At 37.6% G+C, this 15,905-nt stretch overlaps 1 protein-coding gene and 1 pseudogene across 2 annotated transcripts in view; both read left to right on the forward strand.

Annotated features, from left to right (window-relative positions):
* The window catches only part of LOC113818671 (macrophage mannose receptor 1-like), a 6,130-nt gene extending 4,460 nt beyond the window's left edge, over positions 1-1,670 (forward strand). For both annotated transcript variants that reach the window (XM_027370853.2, XM_070114818.1), the window contains 2 exons: positions 910-999; positions 1,181-1,670. In XM_027370853.2, the coding sequence (XP_027226654.2) occupies positions 910-999; positions 1,181-1,335 (245 nt within the window). In that variant the 3' untranslated portion in view covers positions 1,336-1,670. The remainder of the gene's footprint in view (positions 1-909; positions 1,000-1,180) is intronic.
* Positions 1,671-7,598: 5,928 nt separating this feature from the next.
* Positions 7,599-15,440, forward strand: LOC113818673 (macrophage mannose receptor 1-like; annotated as a pseudogene).
* The last annotated feature ends 465 nt before the right edge of the window (positions 15,441-15,905 follow it).

A 15,905-nucleotide genomic window follows, 5' to 3' on the forward strand; every position in this document is an offset into this window, starting at 1 on the left:
TTTCTGAATTTGGCAGTTTCGCACAACGTTAATCTGTGTCCTCTGATTCTTTTTCTCTTTATCTTCGTGGCTGCTAAGACGCCCGATTAGCTAATCCATTGTTGCGGAATTCGAGGCTCTCAGGAACCTAACTTATCCTAGTACAAGGGGGAGGGGGCTATAGGCCCATTCGTCATTCGATATAGGCCTATCTCATTTATTTGTTAATCTTGCAGTTTCCCAGTGGCGTTTTATGTCCCTTGTCTTTCTAGGCCTTTTGTTAGAAGTACTGACTGGATCGTCTGTTTATTAGGATACGTGAATCGGTTTGTAAATCTGTTTATTGTCATAAGTGAATGTATGGGAAAATTAGTGTAGTTTTTTCGGACTTGATTCAGGCTACTGTTTTATCGGATTTAGTTATTTATATCATTTTATTTTCTGAGAATTTAACAGACATTTTTCCGGTCGAAAGTCAGGCCTACCTCCCCTCCTCCCACCATACGGGTGGTTGAGGAATACAAACATAGATATATATATATGTATATACTTTTTTATATACAGAAATGAGACAGTATGTTTGATTAATAACATTGTCAGCAAAAGCTGTAATACCATTAAGAATTACCTGTCTGTTTTTAACGCCACGTGCTAATTCAAATACTCTCAAATAATCAGTATAATGTATCCAATCTCAGAAAAAAGAATCTGACAACTCATCACAGTCACTGTCTACTATGTTAACAATAACAATAGCAATAATAAAGTAGTCCTCATACGTTTTGTATACCACTTCATATGATTCATTTTGCTTCACTAACCTTCGCTGCTTTTGAGTTTCAACAGCCGCCTCTACTCCAGAGTCCGTGGTGAGTTGCCAGTTGTTGTTTTTCTTTGAGTTTGGAAGCAATATAGTGAATTCTTGTTTAGGTTTATCCGGCCACACTTTCTGGCTTGGAGGAACCGATGTAGAGAGTGAAGGGACATGGGTCTACACCACAGGGGAGCCAGTTCCCATGGGTAAGTTTATCCTAGTTTTTCCCATCTTTCCTTAATTCTTTTTTTTCAAAACTTTATCGAACTTAAAATCTCTTTTTTCAAAAATTTCTGACCTTTATCGAGCTCATAGTCCAACTGCCAAAAATATTTTGTATGGAATTCGAAAAGATTTCAGCAATTCATGAATACTGGCTTGTTTCAGGCACCCCCTTCTGGGGTCTTAGTGAAATGAGTGCTCCGGTCCAGGAACCCAATGGAGGAACCAGTGAGAACTGCCTCGCGATCGGCAATTTTTACAATTTCAGGGATTATTCCTGCGACTCGTTATTTAACCCAGTTTGTGTCTATACTGGATGAGCAAGTGGCAGGAGAAAGGTAAAAGAAGAATGTTGATATAATGATAATATAAAGTAGAATTTAAAAAAAGGAAATAAGATACTTTTGTCTTGCAAGCATTTCTTGAATACGTTAGTGACTAATAAAATGTGCAATTACATATACGTATCTTTGTTTTCTTTTAGTCTTGTAAGTTCAACACATGTACAAATACAAAATTAGTGGAACATACAACTAAGTATTCTCTTCATCTACCAAATCATGCTTTATAGTCATCAGGTATAATAATAAAACAATAGATACATTGTGACATGTAGATACCTTTATCATGTCAATAAATCTGCTTCCCTAGTTTACTCCTCTTTTTTTACTGATGTCCTTTGAACTCCAGGCGACTTTTATCATCTTAACAAAATAGATATATGTGATTGTATTTGAAGATGGTTGTAAAATATAAATATATGTTATCGGAATATAGACAAAACTTGTTGTCTAATGTACCATTTAATTCCATTTGCAAGTTAAGTGAAAATTAAAGAAATACAATTTTACACAAATCATCACTGGGGAACTAACGCCGACGGGGCGCATAACCGCATCCACTCTTAGTTTCCACCTCTGAGGGTCCCCCATAGCCGCCGAGCCCATCTCGAGCAGCTCACGGCAGGTTTGATCGATCTGCCACGACTTCTTCGGTCGTCCCACAGGCCTCCTCCAGCCAGGACTGTCTCGTACAGAGACAGCCTGGTGGGCAGAATCCTCCTGTGGGGAACAAGCAATCATGAATTGTGCAAGTAACAGGTCCTGTCCAATCTCACGGTGCAACATGTGGTCCCGCCGACAGTACCCTATGATCCGGCGCAAGGACCTATTACAAAAGGCGTCAAGACGAAATTTCAAGGTTTCACTGACATAGTAAAACTGGCATTACCAGGGTCTTGAAAATACGTAACTTGGTTCTGCACAGGTATTGGCATCTCCAAAGCTTCTCCAAATACTTATCTCCTGCCAGGCCAATTTGTCTACCGACTTCCTGGTCTGACAATCCAGAGTTATCAACTACACTAATATGGTAAGTAAAGCTCTCTGTGACTTCAGTATCCTCTATACAAGTATGTATCGACCGAACAGGCCCTAGCAAGTCCCCATAATCCTGGATCTTGGTCTTGGTCCAGGAGACCTCTAGACCCAGAGGCTTCGCTTCATTGCTAAATTCATCTAAAGCCACCGTGATGCCCCATATAAGGCCTTTTTGTAACATCAAGAAACCACTTTTATACATTTTTGATGTATCACAGCGGCTACAAAACACGAATATCATCGTAGTTTGCACTGACACCAAGTTTTTTAGAAAAGTTATTTTTCTCAATTTCACCAATGAAAAGTCAATAGAACACCATTAAAGTACTTTAAATGCAGGTATGATATTTAACTACAAACAAAATATTGCAGAAGCTTCAGTCACAAACAAACAAACAAACAATCTTATTATATACATTATTCTTCATATGAAAAGTAGAAGTTGAAACGAGGTTTTGCATCTTTTTGTTTCCACCGTGAGAGAGCTCTGTGTCCGAATCAGATAACTAGATAATACCAATAATCGAGGTATTTATTTGTCTTATTCATTAGATTAAACAAATCAAGATACACAAGTCTATTATGTGATATTTTGAGCCTGTTAGGTTATAGATGTACAGGATGATTATGAAGACATTCAACGAAGTCGATACCATATGATACGGACTCATTGAAAATTCTTCCTTGTCGTTCCAATCACCTTCATGATTGACTTAAAATTTTATCCAAATTAAGTGAATATTTATTTGATGTGCTGTTAAACAGATACAGAAACGTTTTGTGCACCTTTGAAATCGAAATTTGTATCAAGAAACGATGCAATTCGCAATTCCACTAATTATCTATTTCTTTATCATTCTACTTACAAACGCACACGCACATATACATACATATATATATATATATATATATATATATATATATATATATATATATATATATATGTATATATATATATATATATATATATATATATATATATATATATATATATATATATATATATATGTATATATATATGTATATATATATATATATATATATATATATATATATATATATATATATGTGTGTGTGTGTGTGTGTGTGTGTGTGTGTGTGTGTGTGTGTGTGTGTGTGTACATGTCCATCTGTAATTCCATGTGCATCTAATATTTCTGCTTCTACCTATAATTACTTATTAATCTATCTATATACTTATTATCTATATCAACATATATTTCTATGTAGTATCTATTTGTCTATGCAATTTTTATCTATCTGTCTATTTATCTGTCAACTCTCTCCATCTCTTTCTATCTATAGTTTATCTTCACATCTATATATCAATCTATCTCTGTAGCTATAACACTGACACGAAGAGAGAGAGAGAGAGAGAGAGAGAGAGAGAGAGAGAGAGAGAGAGAGAGAGAGAGAGAGAGAGAGAGAGAGAGAGAGAGAGAGAGAGAGAGATGGGGGACGAAGAGAGAGGAAAATGGAGAGAGATAGAAAGACAGAAAGAGAGATAGAAAGAGACTGAGAGCGAGAGAGAGAAAGGGTGAGAGAGAGAGAGAGAGTGGGAGAGGGAGAGAGAGAGAGAGAGAGAGAGAGTAAGAGTGAGAGAGAGAAAGGGTGAGAGAGAGAGAAAGGAGAGAGTAAGAGTGAGAGAGAGAGAAAGGGTAGAGAGAGAACATTAAAAACTTCAAGATAAAAAATCTTGCTCTCAAGCGACACTGGGGAGGTGTAACACACACCTGAAGTCAATGCCTCCACTGCTCGTTATCATTAAGTACACAGAGCGAGGGGAAAAATGAAACAAACGAACAGTCAATTACTTACAAATTCAGAAACAAATGAAGATATTGAAGACTTTCTCATTTCTTACAGAGCTCACGATAAATGTAAAGGCATATTGAAACGAAAATGACGCACAAGTATTACTCTAGTTTCACAGCAACAATTAGGGGCAAAGAAAAAGACGCAAACTGATTTAAAAATTCAGACTTTTTCCCAAGCATTGTAAAGGTATCCCTAAAGAGAAAACAATAAAAAACGATTGAATGATAGTAAGGTACATATAACAAAGGTAGCACCACTTCCATTCAATCTAAAGATGGTATTGACTTTTTCCTGAGTATTCTGACGGCTGTTAACGGTAAGGAAGTCTTCGTTATTTTGAAAAAGAGAGGAATTTTAGTTTTACTTCTGGGAATAATTACAATACCGAGTAATTGAAGAAATTATGTATCCAGCTCCTTTTGGTAAACATGATGACATCATTAGCTCCACCCCCTTTGTGACCCTGCCACTGTATCCAATATTTTATGGTCAGTGATTTCCTAGTATATTTATGAAAAATGATTCAAACTAACAATAATGTTGAAACATATAATTGAAAAGAAACCATAAAAAAATTAAAAATGTTTCGAATGAATGGATATGAGGAGGCAGAGCTTTGTTTGGCAGAAGCCAACAAGGATTTCCATCGAGACGGAGTGGGGCTACCTGTGTTATGGAACCTTGAGCGATGGAGTCCAAGGGAAAACGCGAGTCCTTGCAGGTCAGCGCCAGTGCTGTTGATTCGCAAGTCATTTCTTTAGGGCCTCCAACTCTGAATTTATGATTAGGAAATAAATCCGATATATATACATATATATATATATATATATATATATATATATATATATATATGTATGTATGTATCACAAACAAACAAGTATATAAATATTTACATACAAATAGATAAAGGTATGTATATACATAAATAAATAAATTATATATATATATATATATATATATATATATATATATATATATATATATATATATACACACACACACACACACACAGGCACGTATGTATGTCAATGAACATTTAAGAATAGAGTCATTGCGGGCAATATGTCAGGGGAAATTTAAAGATATATATAAATATTTTTACATTACTATCCCTCGACATGATTTACCCACCACTACCCAGGGACATTGGTGTGGAATGGAATCCCGAGAAAACCCTCTAATCTCATTTACATTTTAGCCCACCGTCACCGGGAAAGTGTAGAGTCCACTGTCGTATTGTTTTGTGAAATGCTTCTGCACATAGATGGCTCTGCCAGTGCTTAGTTAAAAGTCAATTAGTAGACCTTATGACTTCAACTAATGTCACCTTTCCTTGAGTTTGTGTGAAAAATGTTTCTCTCTCTCTTTCTTTTACTAATGCTGTCAATATTTATGTTGAGTGCACAAAAAGAAATGAAATCGGTTCTAAAGTCTGCGTGTTGTTATTGTTTAAATTCAAGATAAAAAGTTTGTTCGTACGTGCTCTCTTGTTTATAAGGTTATAAAGCTCACATAAATTCGTTAAGCAATTAGTCGGTCAAATAAATATCTCTTCATATTCGGTGCAGACTATTCTTACACTTCCTCGAAAAGGTATTTAAATGTGGGCCCCTGTATATGTTCTTTTTATTATGATAGATATTACAGTATAATCATTATAATGTTATCGGTAATATTAAGGGAGCGAAGTTGTAAAAGGGGTGGGGGGGCGCAATAGGCATGCTACTTTCAGACATTCTAATTAATACCTCAGACACTGTGAATAATTGGCTTTCTATAGGTATACTTGTAGAAATGGGGTGGGGGGATTGAAGCTTGGGCCCCAGGGACGAAAATTGTAAAAATAAATAAATACAAATAAAATAAAAACACTGGTCTGCCGCCATAAGGAGAAGCGTACGCCGGCTTCGCTCCCTCTAAATCCTCCTTTGACTATAATATACCAGGAAATCAAATAAAATATTGCTTTTATTTTTATTTTCTCGCTTATATTGTTTAAGATTATTATTACTGAATCACTGTTGAATGAAATATACCAAGAAAACACCGACCATAAAATTCTGAATACAGTGGTAGGGTCACTAAGGGGGTGACTTCATCATGTTTAGCAAAGATGTGATGTTAGATATTGAATATAGCTGGATACATAACCTCAATTACTAGGTATTAAAACCATTTCCAGACATAATATAATTAGCCTCTTTTTTATAATAACGAAGAGTTCCCTACCATTAACACCCGTCAGAATACTCTTATGAAAAAGTCATTACCATTTTTATGTCCAATAGACTGAATGGAAGTGATGCTACTGTGTTACATGTACCTTGCTATCATTCCTGTCCTCCCATGCCACTCACAATTACTACAAAAAAAAAAAAAAAAAAAAAAAAAAATGACGGCTAAAGACAGAATGTGAAATGAACCACATGCTGTTCTGATATTTTTCTTCCCTATCGTTTTTCTCTTTCTTTCTTTCTGCAATTTTTCAAAATACATATTTATTTGTTGATTACATGTTGAAAAGAGTTAAGAGAAAAAGAAGGAAAAAAAAGATGAGTACTTCAGCTGGTGATGGACAAAAGGGGTTAGCGGTTGTCACATTTGCCAGATAATTATCCCGCAACACAACCGATTTGACATTTTAAAACCTGCTCATTCTACTGTATATACAACCAAGCTTATGAAAATTAGTAATAGTGCGAATTATTTCTTCTCAGAACTCATGCCATAGGTCTTGAATTGCATCTTCAGCCTCTTGTTGGTATTTCATTGCTCTGCTTGTTGAAGGTAAGTGGTCTGTGTGCAGGCAGTCTCTAAGTGGTGTAAGTAGTCTCTGTGTAATAGTCTGTTTGCTAGTAGTTTGTGGAAAGTATTTCAAGTAGCCTGTGTAAACAATCTAAGTAGGATGCGTGTAAGTAGTCACTGTGCAATAGTCTGGCTGTTCGTAGTCTGTGTTTCAGTATCCTATATCCATGTAGTCCCCGTGTGTAAGTAGCATATGTGTAAGTATTTTATAAGTAGTCTGATCTAAAGCCTCATTGCTGGGTGTCATGCTATTCTCTGCGTTCTGGGCGTACAGTAAGCATCTAGATTGAATTTCAAAAATAGTAATGATAATATTAATAGGTAGATGTAAATGAGAATTCAGAAAATGAAAAAAGTATAATGAAAATATAACAAATATATAGGTATGTGAAAGTGATTAGTAGAAAAAAAGAAAAAAAAAAGTGTAGTTTGTAAATATGTGTCAGGTATATGAATAATCAGGAAAACAAGGAAATGGAAGTAAATGAAAATGAAAATAAAGAATAAGGAGATATGTATAAAATTCCATTTTCTCCACATTTAAATTCTTTTTTTTTTTCCTCCCCAGATTATCTCTCAAGATGCTGCTCTATCTGCCTGTGATTTTAACCTGCTTTCTGTTCGTAGGTATGAATGTGTCTGAAACATGTTAAAGCATTTTTTTCCAGATATATTTTAAAGCAAATAATCGTCATTTTTATGAGGATAATAGGTGTATCCGCGCATATGTCAAAACAAATAGTTAATCTCATGAACTATATAATATTTTTAAGTTCTAGGAATCAACATGAACGTTGCATGTTACACAACATTTGGCAGGGGAAGCAGAGGGCCGAGTGGCCTGGAATCGAACCGGCTTGGAATCGAACCGACTTGACCCTGGGTTCGCAAGACTGCCCCGGAGGCTACTCCCTCGTGGGCGACCAATGCCTCATGTTCGTGACCTTTGCTGCTGAAACCCATGATAACGCGAGGTATTTCTGCCATTCTGCCAAAGGGGAACTGGTCGCCATTATCCCCGCCAAGAATATAGTCGATCACATCAATGACAACGGTGGGAAGAAGCGCTCGTACTCTTGCATATATATCCCTTGTTTTCTCTCCATCTATTGAATATTCACTGAAGGAATCGTTGTCTTTATTGCTCTGTTACTCGGTTCCTTATATTTATGATTTTCACCCGTTCCGCTAATCGAAGCTAATTCTATTCTAATTGCTATATAGGTTTACGCGGCCTAAATTTTACTGGGTGGACGGAACCGACAAAGCAGCCGAGGGCGTCTGGGTGACGTCGTCGGGAGAAGCCGCGCCCTTGGGAACCCCCTTCTGGGCCGCCTTTGAAAATAAGCAGCAACCAGATAACGCATATGGGACTGAGCACTGGTTAGTCCTGCCAAATGACTGAACACTGTTTAGTCCTGCCAAAAGACTGAACACTGTTTAGTCCTGCCAAATGACTGAACACTGTTTAGTCCTGCCAAAAGACTGAACACTGTTTAGTCCTGCCAAATGACTGAACAGTTTAGTCCTGCCAAATGACTGAACAGTTTAGTCCTGCCAAATGACTGAACACTGTTTAGTCCTGCCAAAAGACTGAACACTGTTTAGTCCTGCCAAAAGACTGAGCACTGTTTAGTCCTGCCAAAAGACTGAACACTGTTTAGTCCTGCCAAAAGACTGAACACTGTTTAGTCCTGCCAAAAGACTGAACACTGTTTAGTCCTGTCAAATGACTGAACACTGTTTAGTCCTGCCAAAAGACTGAACACTGTTTAGTCCTGCCAAAAGACTGAGCACTGTTTAGTCCTGCCAAAAGACTGAACACTGTTTAGTCCTGCCAAAAGACTGAACACTGTTTAGTCCTGCCAAAAGACTGAACACTGTTTAGTCCTGCCAAAAGACTGAACACTGTTTAGTCCTGCCAAAAGACTGAGCACTGTTTAGTCCTGCCAAAAGACTGAGCACTGTTTAGTCCTGCCAAAAGACTGAACACTGTTTAGTCCTGCCAAAAGACTGAACACTGTTTAGTCCTGCCAAAAGACTGAACACTGTTTAGTCCTGCCAAAAGACTGAACACTGTTTAGTCCTGCCAAAAGACTGAATACTGTTTAGTCCTGCCAAAAGACTGAACACTGTTTAGTCCTGCCAAATGACTGAACACTGTTTAGTCCTGCCAAAAGACTGAACACTGTTTAGTCCTGCCAAAAGACTGAACACTAGTCCTGCCAAAAGACTGAGCACTGTTTAGTCCTGCCAAAAGACTGAACACTGTTTAGTCCTGCTAAAAGACTGAACACTGTTTAGTCCTGCCAAAAGACTGAACACTGTTTAGTCCTGCCAAAAGACTGAACACTGTTTAGTCCTGCCAAAAGACTGAGCACTGTTTAGTCCTGCCAAAAGACTGAACACTGTTTAGTCCTGCCAAAAGACTGAGCACTGTTTAGTCCTGCCAAAAGACTGAACACTGTTTAGTCCTGCCAAAAGACTGAACACTGTTTAGTCCTGCCAAAAGACTGAACACTGTTTAGTCCTGCCAAAAGACTGAACACTGTTTAGTCCTGCCAAAAGACTGAACAGTTTAGTCCTGCCAAAAGACTGAACAGTTTAGTCCTGCCAAAAGACTGAACACTGTTTAGTCCTGCCAAAAGACTGAGCACTGTTTAGTCCTGCCAAAAGACTGAACACTGTTTAGTCCTGCCAAAAGACTGAACACTGTTTAGTCCTGCCAAAAGACTGAACACTGTTTAGTCCTGCCAAAAGACTGAACAGTTTAGTCCTGCCAAAAGACTGAACACTGTTTAGTCCTGCCAAAAGACTGAGCACTGTTTAGTCCTGCCAAAAGACTGAGCACTGTTTAGTCCTGCCAAAAGACTGAACACTGTTTAGTCCTGCCAAAAGACTGAACAGTTTAGTCCTGCCAAAAGACTGAACAGTTTAGTCCTGCCAAATGACTGAGCACTGTTTAGTCCTGCCAAAAGACTGAACACTGTTTAGTCCTGCCAAAAGACTGAACACTGTTTAGTCCTGCCAAAAGACTGAACAGTTTAGTCCTGCCAAAAGACTGAACAGTTTAGTCCTGCCAAATGACTGAACACTGTTTAGTCCTGCCAAAAGACTGAACACTGTTTAGTCCTGCCAAAAGACTGAACACTGTTTAGTCCTGCCAAAAGACTGAACAGTTTAGTCCTGCCAAAAGACTGAACACTGTTTAGTCCTGCCAAAAGACTGAACAGTTTAGTCCTGCCAAAAGACTGAACACTGTTTAGTCCTGCCAAAAGACTGAACACTGTTTAGTCCTGCCAAAAGACTGAATACTGTTTAGTCCTGCCAAAAGACTGAACACTGTTTAGTCCTGCCAAAAGACTGAACAGTTTAGTCCTGCCAAAAGACTGAACAGTTTAGTCCTGCCAAAAGACTGAACACTGTTTAGTCCTGCCAAAAGACTGAACAGTTTAGTCCTGCCAAAAGACTGAACAGTTTAGTCCTGCCAAAAGACTGAACACTGTTTAGTCCTGCCAAAAGACTGAACAGTTTAGTCCTGCCAAAAGACTGAACAGTTTAGTCCTGCCAAATGACTGAACACTGTTTAGTCCTGCCAAAAGACTGAACACTGTTTAGTCCTGCCAAAAGACTGAACAGTTTAGTCCTGCCAAAAGACTGAACACTGTTTAGTCCTGCCAAAAGACTGAACAGTTTAGTCCTGCCAAAAGACTGAACAGTTTAGTCCTGCCAAAAGACTGAACACTGTTTAGTCCTGCCAAAAGACTGAACACTGTTTAGTCCTGCCAAAAGACTGAACAGTTTAGTCCTGCCAAAAGACTGAACAGTTTAGTCCTGCCAAAAGACTGAACACTGTTTAGTCCTGCCAAAAGACTGAACAGTTTAGTCCTGCCAAAAGACTGAACAGTTTAGTCCTGCCAAAAGACTGAACACTGTTTAGTCCTGCCAAAAGACTGAACACTGTTTAGTCCTGCCAAAAGACTGAACAGTTTAGTCCTGCCAAAAGACTGAACAGTTTAGTCCTGCCAAAAGACTGAACACTGTTTAGTCCTGCCAAAAGACTGAACACTGTTTAGTCCTGCCAAAAGACTGAACACTGGTTAGTCCTGCCAAAAGACTGAACAGTTTAGTCCTGCCAAAAGACTGAACAGTTTAGTCCTGCCAAAAGACTGAACACTGTTTAGTCCTGCCAAAAGACTGAACACTGTTTAGTCCTGCCAAAAGACTGAACACTGTTTAGTCCTGCCAAAAGACTGAACACTGTTTAGTCCTGCCAAAAGACTGAACACTGTTTAGTCCTGCCAAAAGACTGAACAGTTTAGTCCTGCCAAATGACTGAACACTGTTTAGTCCTGCCAAAAGACTGAACACTGTTTAGTCCTGCCAAAAGACTGAACACTGTTTAGTCCTGCCAAAAGACTGAACACTGTTTAGTCCTGCCAAATGACTGAACAGTTTAGTCCTGCCAAATGACTGAACACTGTTTAGTCCTGCCAAAAGACTGAACACTGTTTAGTCCTGCCAAAAGACTGAGCACTGTTTAGTCCTGCCAAAAGACTGAGCACTGTTTAGTCCTGCCAAAAGACTGAACACTGGTTAGTCCTGTTGTTTAGGCAGCAACCTGATAACGCACATGAGAACGAACACTATTTGTGCCTTTCATCATCGTGGTTCCAAAAAAAACTTCATATGTGAAGCCACCATCCAGAAGAGTGAGTTTGGATTTTCTGAAGGATTTCTTCATGAATTATTGAAGCGAATAGATATGTATACATATTTTTAAACATGTGCGCACATACAGACATATATATACATATGTACACACACACACACACACACACACACACACACACACACACACACACACACATATATATATATATATATATATATATATATATATATATATATATATATATATATATTTATACATATATACATAATATATATATATATATATATATATATATATTTATACATATATACATAATATATATATATATATATATATTTATACATATATACATAATATACATATACATATATATATATTTATATATATATATATATATATATATATATCTATATATATATATATAGATTATATAGATATATATATATATATATATATATATTTAAATGTATTAATAGATATATGAAAATATTTATATATATAAAAGTGTATATATATATATAATATATATATATATATATATATATATATATATATATATATATATATATATATATATTTAATATATATTTATAAATATATATATATATATATATATATATATATATATATATATATATATATGTGTGTGTGTGTGTGTGTGTGTGTGTGTGTGTGTGTGTGTGTGTGTGTGTGTGTGTGTGAAACACACACTAACACACACAAAAAAAAAAATATATATATATACATATATGTATATATATATATATATATATATATATATATATATATATATATATATAGAGAGAGAGAGAGAGAGAGAGAGAGAGAGAGAGAGAGAGAGAGAGAGAGAGAGAGAGAGAGAGAGAGAGAGAGAGAGAGAGAGAGAGAGATTTACATTGTGTATAATTATGGATCTGTATATAGATGTGTATGTATATATACACACATCTATTTATACACATACATACATATATAATACAAACATGGGTATACATACATACATGTATGTCTCGCAGATTATAAAGTAACTAGACAGGTAGAGTGTAGAAAAGGCATGGAAAAGATTGAAGATCTTCAAAGTGCACGATATCCATCCTTATTCACACCTTTCCTACATGTCTCAGTGGACGCGGCTCACACAGACCCCTTCCCTTCGTGCCCCAGAGACCGCAAGCGCAGCGCTGGCTCCCTTCGGCCCGTCGGCGGTGGGCGGCCGCGTCAGCTGCCCCATCCTCTTCATGGAGGTCGGAGGGCTTTGCCTGATGTTCGTCACGTGGGCGGTTGAGACCTGGCACGGGGCTCGGCAGGTGTGTACGGGAGCCTCCAGCGACCTCTTGGCCATCACCGACATTGAAGTGTTGAGAGCTGTGTACCTCCACATACAGACACATGGTAAGTCACTATAGCATGCATAGAAGTCCATTTAGCTTACAGATCAAGCCACGTGGTTCCACGAGGACTAGATGTTGCCTATGCATACAAGGGTAGGCTTCGACTTGGACCAGCTCAGCAAGGCAGACAGAACGAGACACTCTACCTTGCCGCCAAGATCTCTCGTGGGTAGCCCCCTCAGGGTAGGAGCACGCCACCACACTGTTCCCAGCCTCGCGTATTTTGGGTTGATTATTTGTGTTGTACTCTTAGAAATGGAGTCAAGCCGTTTCCAAGTATTCCTCACATTAGTCTCACATTTGAAGTTAATACCCATAAGTCACTCGTACCTTTTCTAAGAAGCCGCGCACGCCCAGTGGTGTTCTTAGACTAATTGCCTGCATACGAACTAGATGCGGAGCCGATAACCTACAATAACCTAGGATTTTTAAGGTACTAACTTGATTGATTAATGCCACTAATTAGTAGGGAGAGTGCTCCTTTGCCGCAGAATGTGAAGGAGGCAGGGTGCGTCCAGCAGGAGGTCCTAAGCCGGAGGATACAGCTTACTCCCGACGGAGAAGGCCGTGGCGGAAGCACATCTGGCTAGTTGCAATTTCGCGCAGAAAATCTGTCTCCGAATACGAGCACCCTCCGCACTCGGCCATCGCGGCGGCTATGACTGACTTCTGAACGCGACGGTTATTTCGGTTAGGAATACGGATGTCGTTATTCCAGAGCACGGGAAACTCGACCTTGAGGCCATCGGTGTAACATCGAAAGAGGCGCAAAACCCGCCGACGAGGGCGGGCCACCCTGTTCATCCTGATTATACTACAATCGTCTCTATATACAATGCTGACTATAATAAGGTTAATATGCTGATTCAGTGGGAATCTTACGAGGTAATTGTAATATTACCTCGTAAAATCCGACATCGACGATGATTGTGTAACGCTCTAGCCTGCCGGGAATACGTGGTGGAGGTTTTGTTTCCTCGGCGGGGATTGGGGGGCAGCAGCCCCCTGCAATGGAAAGTTATGTGAATAACCATGGTTTCACTGTGCGTTATATTATTAGTGCAATTTAACCCCGCATTTTCCCTGGAACCTTTCATGCCCTCCCCTGCTATCGGGGCCAAGTTTGTCGCTAACGGGGGGTTTCCGCGCAATAAAAACTATATATTTGCAATGTGGAGAGTGAGAGGAATCAAACGATACCAAAATCGTCGATATCGGTTATGCGGACGTAATATAGAAAATTACCAAATATTTAGTAGGCGCATATCTTAAAAATTAGCGTTTTTTTTTTTATTCGAATGAAGCTATTATTTAATCAAATTTACTTATCAGTTTAATTTAATTTTCTGAGGAGTTAACAGATTCTTTTTCCGGTAGAAAATCAAGCCATCCCGGTGGCTTAAGAATACAGATATAACCCATACTTTTTATATAGAAATAAGACAGCGTGTTTAATGAATGACATTGCCAACAAAATCTGTAATATCATTAAGAATTTACCTGTATATTTGTAATGTCACGGACTTATTCAAATGCTCTTAAATAATCAGTATATTGTATCCAATCTCAGAAAAAGAAAATCTGACAACTCATCCCTGTTACTAAGTCTCCTATGTTAATAATAATAACAATAATAATAATAAAATAGTCTTCATACGTTTCGTATGTTTAACACATAGGATTCCTAATACATACTGACGTTTGCTACTTTCAACAGCTTTTTATACTCCAGAGTCCGTGGTGAGTTGCCAGTTGTTGTTTTTCTTTGAGTTTGGAAGCAATATAGTGAATTCTTGTTTAGGTTTATCCGGCCACACTTTCTGGCTTGGAGGAACCGATGTAGAGAGTGAAGGGACATGGGTCTACACCACAGGGGAGCCTGTTCCCATGGGTAAGTTTATCCTACTGTTGTTCTTTCCTCAAATCAGATATAATTTTCTTTTTACTATCTACCTCATTTCTCTTTTTTTCAAAAGTTAATGTAATTCGTGGTGGTTTCTTTCAGAACTTTATCTCATACTGGAGCCACCGAAATATTTTATATAAATCGAGTGTCAACAATTCATGAATATTGGCTTGTTTCAGGTTCCCCTTTCTGGGGTCTTCTGGATATGGGTGCTCCGTCCCAAGAACCCAATGGGGGAACCAATGAGAACTGCCTCGCGATCGGCAAATTTTACAATTTCAGGAGTTATTATTGTAATGATCAATTTACCCCACTGTGTGTCTACACTGGATGAGAAAATGGCATGGGAAACGTAGAAGAAAAATGATTAAATAGTACTAATGGCAAAACTAATTACTACTATTTTTATTGTCATAGGTAAAGTTAAAAAAAATATATATATGTACTAAGATGAAATACAAAAAAATATACATTTTGATACTGTATTGCAAGTATTCCTTATGTATATTAGTGACTAATAAAATATGCAACTTTATATACTTTCTTTTATTTCCTTTTAATCTCTTAACAGTTCAAAACACACATCCAAAACACAAAATTAGTGTAGCATTTAACAGCATTCTCTACATGTACCAAATCATGCTTTCTAGTCAGCAGGTAAAAAAGAAAGAAAGAAAGGAAGAAAACATGTAACAAATGTTTTTTTTTAATGATTTATAATAAACTCGCTTCTCTAGTCTACTCACTTCTCCTTTGTACTTATGTACTTTAAATTCTAGGCGTCTGATATATTAACTAAATATATACACGTGATTTGTTTTACAGATGTAAAATATAAATGATATCAGAATATTGACAAACCCGGTTGTCTAATGAAACAAGTTTTATTCCATTTGCAAGTAAAGTGGAAATGGAA

This window comes from Penaeus vannamei, chromosome 36 (assembly GCF_042767895.1).
Source record: "Penaeus vannamei isolate JL-2024 chromosome 36, ASM4276789v1, whole genome shotgun sequence".
NCBI lineage: Eukaryota > Metazoa > Arthropoda > Malacostraca > Decapoda > Penaeidae > Penaeus > Penaeus vannamei.